The 6,605-nt window shown below is 35.7% G+C and overlaps 1 protein-coding gene across 1 annotated transcript; it reads right to left on the bottom strand.

Moving 5' to 3' along the window:
• LOC131641145 (SUPPRESSOR OF GAMMA RESPONSE 1-like) lies at positions 1 to 3,793 on the bottom strand. The gene is made up of 6 exons (XM_058911462.1): positions 3,433 to 3,793; positions 3,001 to 3,133; positions 2,721 to 2,907; positions 1,441 to 1,925; positions 585 to 908; positions 1 to 479 (listed from the first exon to the last, which is right to left on the bottom strand). Exons 1-6 carry the CDS (start codon positions 3,438 to 3,440, stop codon positions 426 to 428), a joined length of 1,191 nt encoding a protein of 396 aa, XP_058767445.1. The 5' UTR covers positions 3,441 to 3,793; the 3' UTR covers positions 1 to 425.
• Between the last annotated feature and the right edge of the window lie 2,812 nt (positions 3,794 to 6,605).

Genomic DNA, 6,605 nt, shown 5'->3' with positions numbered 1-6,605 from the left:
AAGTAGTGGAAAAAAGATAGTTAAGAATCTACTACAGCACATAACTTCGATAACCAATATGTTCATCATGATACAATATTCACATACAACCACTCATCAGATATCTGGTACATAAAGATAAGAATCTACTGCACCATTTTGGATCATAGCACCAAAGATATATTCACTAATTCCATGGCTGTGACATAATGATTCAAAACAAAAGTTTATGTTGGCCACAGAAGAACCAAATACACCACCAAAACTGTTCTAACAGAAATACCGCCTTGATGAAGAAAACTTAACCTAATCATGATTCATAAAAACATACAACAGCATTGCAATTGAAGAGTGAAACGGCGAAAGGGCAACACTGGCCAAGCATCTGGATGAAACACTTCTGGGATTAACATCAGTAGAAAAAAGAACTTGCTTCAAAAAGTACCTCACAACCAGTCCAGCCAATCAAGGATACTGTCTTGAGAACAAAATGTCAAATTCTGCATGCAAATTGAGATTCACATAGCATGTCATTAACTTGTAAAACTCTAAAAAGTCAAGTAAGAGTAGTAAGTAGTAACCAATAACCATAATCAGATGCTTACCGAAAGATCATAATCTGGAGGAGTACCCAAATCCAGTGTATCCAGAACAGAAGTTGAAGTTTCACTAGCTACATTACAATTTCCTGTCATTTTGTTTTCATAGTAAGCGAGGTCATTGGGAGTGATTGAGTTCAATCCAGAATCATTAAATAGAGCTGATGAATCTAAAATCTCCTTGCACAATAATATGTCATCCAAGCCGTCGTATTCGTAATTTTTCATGGTCTGTAATTCATCAACCAACCATGCAGAGTTGTCTGCATTGTCCTGATCCCGAGTTTCAGATTGTGGGGCATGTGATTCTACAGGGATAGACTTGGCATCCTAGTTCATAAAATTAAAATTTTAGAGAAGAACAATAGAATGTAGTAGTAGTAGACATGGTCAAATAATGATAATAATAACTACTACTACTAGAGTAAAACTGTTACCATTACTTCTATACTCACTACTCATTAGAACTTGAACAAGTTTCAGTGAAAATCATGACAAGCAAAACTGCTATTATCTTCTATAAGGGAGAATAATATGGCCTGTTCGGTTTCCATTTCTATCTATAGTTTCTGATTTTTATTACAAAAGCATCATCACCTTTTCGCTTTTATGTGTATTCAAAGTTTATTTTCTCCGTTTCCAGTAGAACTTAATTAACAGTAACGAAAGTAAAAACAGTGTTATTTTGGTAATTGGAATTGAAGTTTATGTTTTCTGAAAAATTACCTTGTTTTCACTTTTTTCTGTATTCAAAGATTATTTTCACTGTTTCCAGTACAACATAATAAACAGTCGAGAAAGAAAAACAGTGTTATTTTTGTAGTTGAAATTGAAAGTTATGTTTTCAGATATTGCTACGCACCTCGGCAGACGACAACAGTGCAGTTTCATCGATGTTATCATCATTGCCAACACTTTTTCCTGCACGCAGTAGGTTTGGAGGATTTGGTTTTGGAGTCTTTGGACTTGTTCGTGATGGTATATTCTCAGATTCTTCAGCCATTGGTTTCTCCTCATTTTTCTCATTATGTTTATAAAATATTTTTGAAACCACATATTCTCCATTCTTCTCATCTTCACCAGTCCCCAGATGGTACTGATGCATTTTCCAGTCAGATTTGTAGGATTTTGACTCTTTCTCAGATCTTATATACAGAACCATGATCTTCTTATAGCCCTTATGTACTCCATCTTCTATTACAGCTTTGGTCTTACCAGTCTTGTGCCAGCGTACATGATCTTCTGTCGAACCATGATGTTGAATCTTTCGACGCTTTCGTTGACCAGTACTATATGCATTCATTGTTCTGTGAAAGAAATGAACACTACTCCCATCTTTCTTAGCACCTAAACAACAAAACAGGCAATAATGTTCTTAGTTACAGAAAAATATCACTATAACATAACATGTAGAAATTTGCTTATGAAATATAATTAGTAACCACTTCATTTGTTTGACAGTGATAAGGCTTCCTTTCCTCAATCCCATCAATCAAAGGTAGGTCTAATAATTCCCATATTCTCATTCAAATGATCTAAATCGTGATTAGGTTATAGTTTACAGGGGAAATGTAAGGCCAAGAATGGCATTGATGACTGAGATTCGATTAACCGTAACTTATAATATGACGGAGTACATTGTATCCAATTTTCTGGCAAATAACAACTTATTTACAACCATTGAGTGCTAGCGTGCAGAAGATAGTCCAGTATTTTGTGATTTTTGTCAGGTTTGAAATAATAAGAACCAAAGCATTAATCTATTAGATCAGGTCTGTCGTAAGGAGCAAACAGTCAATAAAGTCGTATGATGAAACGTATCTAATGACATACTATTTAATTCCAAATTTTTCATAAACATAAGGCCTATAGTTTCCCTTCACTTGTAACTTAAAAGTGGCAATAATGGGATTGTCCTGTATACAAACTATGTTCTTTTTTTACAATCTAGCATATTTTATGCAACACATGCTACTTCTACTTTTAGATTTAATATTATCATTCCTAATCATTGAGATAGTTAATCCATGGGACCTGTTGTATGTATTTTTCGCCACTAAATTTATTTTAACAGTTGATTGATAATATAACGGACAGAGTGGTGAATGCTTACGTAGTAAACATCGGTCGTAAAATTCTCACCTGGAAGATTTTCAGGATGTGTATAGCAAATGCCTTGGTCTCCTTCCAATGTTGGTATGAACTCTTCGATAAACATGTGAGGAGTTGCGTTCCCAACACCACATTTAGCCGCTAAATGGTCTAACAGTTCCACATCAGAAGGATCAAACTTTATACCAAGCGGAAAGCCAGGCCACTCACTAGAAACCTACAAATCAAAAAACAATAGTTATATTGAAATATCTATTTTTGCGATATTATGAACTCAACAAATATGATGAAATGTAAACTTATTACATACATCACTATTGTCTATACGCCAATAACAGTTTGGACATTCACGATATGCGCCACAATCCTTTATCTGATCAGCTGAAGACAGTGTAGTTCTTTTCACTTTCTTTGCAAATCCTCCTATGTCAATAAGCCAGCTCCTGTATGACAAATTACACTCCATGTTGATTATTCCATACAAAACAAATTGCTAGCTGAAAAACTCTTAATGCATTATTACAAAATAGATTAATGTATCTCCCATTTTGGGCAATAAACCCCCAAATTGAATATTCCTTTATTTGCCAACAAACTATCATTCCATAAATAGAAGAAAAAAAACAAGCATTCACATCATTGATTGAACTTCACCAACTCAAAAGGAAGATGAAAAATGAAACCCCAAAAATTAAAAGTTGGATTTACACATTAACACAAACACGGTATTGCTATAACTGACCTAGCCATGATTGGTATGAAAGAAATGAATGATGAAGAAAACGCATTCGATAAAGAGAGCGATTAATGAATGAATGAAGTAGAAGAGTTCGTTCTCAGTGTTGTGTTGTGTTGACTGTTCAGTTCATTTAATCTGTTTCTTTCTTTTCAATCGAAAAAGCGAAAGCGACAGCGTGTGAATGAGCGGGAAATTCGACCTGTGCATTGTTGGTATTTGCTATGGAAGATGCTTGGTTTCCGAACCAATGGTTCGGAGGGAATGAGTTAGGGAACGAGCCTGTGGTTCGGTTGGGCCTACCGTTGACCGAAGCAAAACCGAGCCTATTTGGTTCGGATATGGAACAGTTGGTCGGGCTTCGATAAACGAGTGTTGGCATTATAACATCTTGTTCCCCAAGTTTACCAAGTTAACGTTGTTAAGAAAACTCTTGCGGGCCCACTTCATTTATTACTCCTTCCCTCTCGTTTTAAATGATTCATCCACATATTTAATCACTTTCAGCATCTTAGAAAATCATGACATGTTAATCATCATATATACTAATACTAGTATTTGTACCATGCGACCATTTTATACTATATTTGAAAACAACGAAAAAATAACAATTTTACATTGAAAAATATTTTTATTAATTCAGATAGATCTTTTACGTTGATTTGATGAAAGGATATTAGATACAAACACTCTGAAATGTAAGTGTTGGTAAGGATTTTCGACCACATAGAAATTCCAGTCAAAAGATGGAATTGGAAAAGAATAAGTTGTAAAGACAAAATCTTAGGTCGAACCTCGTTTGGTCGACTAAAAGCTAATCAAGTCAAAATTGTTTATTAGGCCTAAGAAAAGTGGAAAGGCCCAAAACATGGGTGAAAGCCCATAAGATCTAAATAAAACAACTCGTATCACGCAAGTGAGCATTTGGAGGGAAAACAGTTGAATGGAGAACGTGAAGTCGGGGGTTGAAGGATACATGGAAGAACGTGAAGTCGACAACCTCCATGAAGTAGTTATTTTTATGCACTATAAATAAAGAACTTTGTACATAGTTTAAGGGGTTCACAATTTTACAAACGCCTACACGCTACACACTCAAAGTACCCAAGCGAAAGAGCAAAATGAGTCAAACAAGGACTATGTATGTTTGAACCATCTACTTTTCCTGTCGTTTTCTTACTTTATTTTTGGTTTGATTTTCACCAAGCACTTTATACAAAACTATTACTTGTCGATCAGGTGTGTCGAACGCCTTCGGTTGTTTTTGTTTGTTTAATTTTCACCAAGTACGTTAGTGAAAATACCTTTATCAAATCCCGAACGTGTCAGACGCCGTGTCGACGCCATCATAGAATCGAAGGACTTCTCATAAAAAACTCTTGAAAACCAAAGCATTGTTGTGAGATTCTCTAGTCGATCTCACAAGTAACATTTAAGAAGAGACTAGCGAAGTTTACCAAATCCAAGGGTAAACAAAATGGCACACCCGGTGGGACAGTGCTAAAGTGTTTGTTCATTTTTGCATTTGTTTTATGAAAGTTTTTTTTATCCTTTATGTTGTTATGTGTAAATGAATTTAAGAAATGGCAAACAAATGACCAAAATGTCACGATCGAGTACAGACACGAACACTTCGAGTCCTTTATGAAGGATAGAAAAACACTTAGAAAGGGGGGGTTTGAATAAGTATAGTCTAAAAACTTGAACGATAAAAACAAATTGCACAGTTATTTTTATCCTGGTTCGTTGTTAACTAAACTACTCCAGTCCACCCCCTTGGAGTGATTTACCTCACCTGAGGATTTAATCCACTAATCTCAACAGATTACAATGGTTTTCCACTTAGCCCGCGACTAAGTCTTCTAGAGTATCCTGATCACAACCTGATCACTCCAGGAACAATTGCTTAGACACAAGCTAAGACTTTCTAGAGTATCCTGACCACCACGTGATCACTCTAGTTACAACTGCTTAGACACAAGCTAAGACTTCCTAGAGTATCCTGATCACACTTGATCACTCTAGTTACTTACAAATTAATGTAATCAATTCTAAGAGTATTACAATGCTTCTGAAAAGCTATAATCACAACAATGATATTTCTCTTAAAGTTTAAGCTTAATCTCACTAATATATTACAACAGCAATGTAGTGAGCTTTGATGAAGATGAAGTTTGTGAGCTTTGATTTGAACAGCGTTTCAGCAAGTTTGTATTCACAGAATTCGTCAGAATCGGTAACCTTGCTTCTCATCAGAACTTCATATTTATAAGCACTTGAGAAGATGACCGTTGGGAGCATTTAATGCTTTGCGTATTCCGTACAACATTGCATTTAATGTTTCACTCTTTTGTCAACTACCTCGAGCCTTGTTTACGCTGTGTCTACTGACGTTGCCTTTAATAGCTTCTAACGTTCCTTTTGTCAGTCAGCGTAGCCTGCCATCTTGTACTTGCTTCTGATCTGATGTTTATGTATACAATGTTTGAATATCATCAGAGTCAAACAGCTTGGTGCAGAGCATCTTCTTGTCTTCTGACCTTAAAGAGCTTCTGAGCGTGATACCATGAGAACTTCAGTGCTTCAGCTTCTGAACTCAAGTTCTTCTAATGCTTCCATAGACCCATGTTCTGATTCTGCTTTGACCATCTTCTGATGTCTTGCCAGACCATGTTCTGATGTTGCATGCTGAACCTTCTGAGTCAAAGCTTCTGAGCGCTGATTTGTGCATACTCTTTATATATTTCCTGAAAGGGAAATTGCAGTGTATTAGAGTACCACATTATCTCATCCAAAATTCATATCCTTGTTATCATCAAAACTAAGAATATTGATCAGAACAAATCTTGTTCTAACAATCTCCCCCTTTTTGATGATGACAAAAACATATATAAATGATATGAATTTGCGATCAGAAAGAGCAGACGGCTAAAGACAATTACACAGCTAAAGCATAAGCATGTGAATATGTCTCTCCCTGAGATTTATAATCTCCCCCTGAGATAGATAATCTCCCCCTGAAATAAATACTAGAAGAATTTTAATAATAAAAGACTTGCCTGAGTATTTCAGTAGAGACGTTCACATATGCTTGATCTTCAGAACATTCATGACTTCTGATTCTTGCTTCCATCGGACAGCTTCAGAACTTGAATTTCTTTGATCTTCAGAACATTCAC

Source organism: Vicia villosa, unplaced genomic scaffold (assembly GCF_029867415.1).
Source record: "Vicia villosa cultivar HV-30 ecotype Madison, WI unplaced genomic scaffold, Vvil1.0 ctg.003534F_1_1, whole genome shotgun sequence".
NCBI classification, from domain to species: Eukaryota; Viridiplantae; Streptophyta; class Magnoliopsida; order Fabales; family Fabaceae; genus Vicia; species Vicia villosa.
The sequence above is the reverse complement of the archived record's forward strand: the minus strand, read 5'-3'. Positions and strand labels throughout refer to the sequence as shown.

What these genes read in the sequence shown, in the direction of transcription:
- LOC131641145 (XM_058911462.1), bottom strand. An exon ending in ACATCCTGAAAATCTTCCAG is followed by an intron (nt 1,926 to 2,720) that starts GTGAGAATTTTA and finishes TTTGTTGTTTAG; the next exon opens with GTGCTAAGAAAGATGGGAGT. An exon ending in CTCCAGATTATGATCTTTCG is followed by an intron (nt 480 to 584) that starts GTAAGCATCTGA and finishes ATTTGCATGCAG; the next exon opens with AATTTGACATTTTGTTCTCA.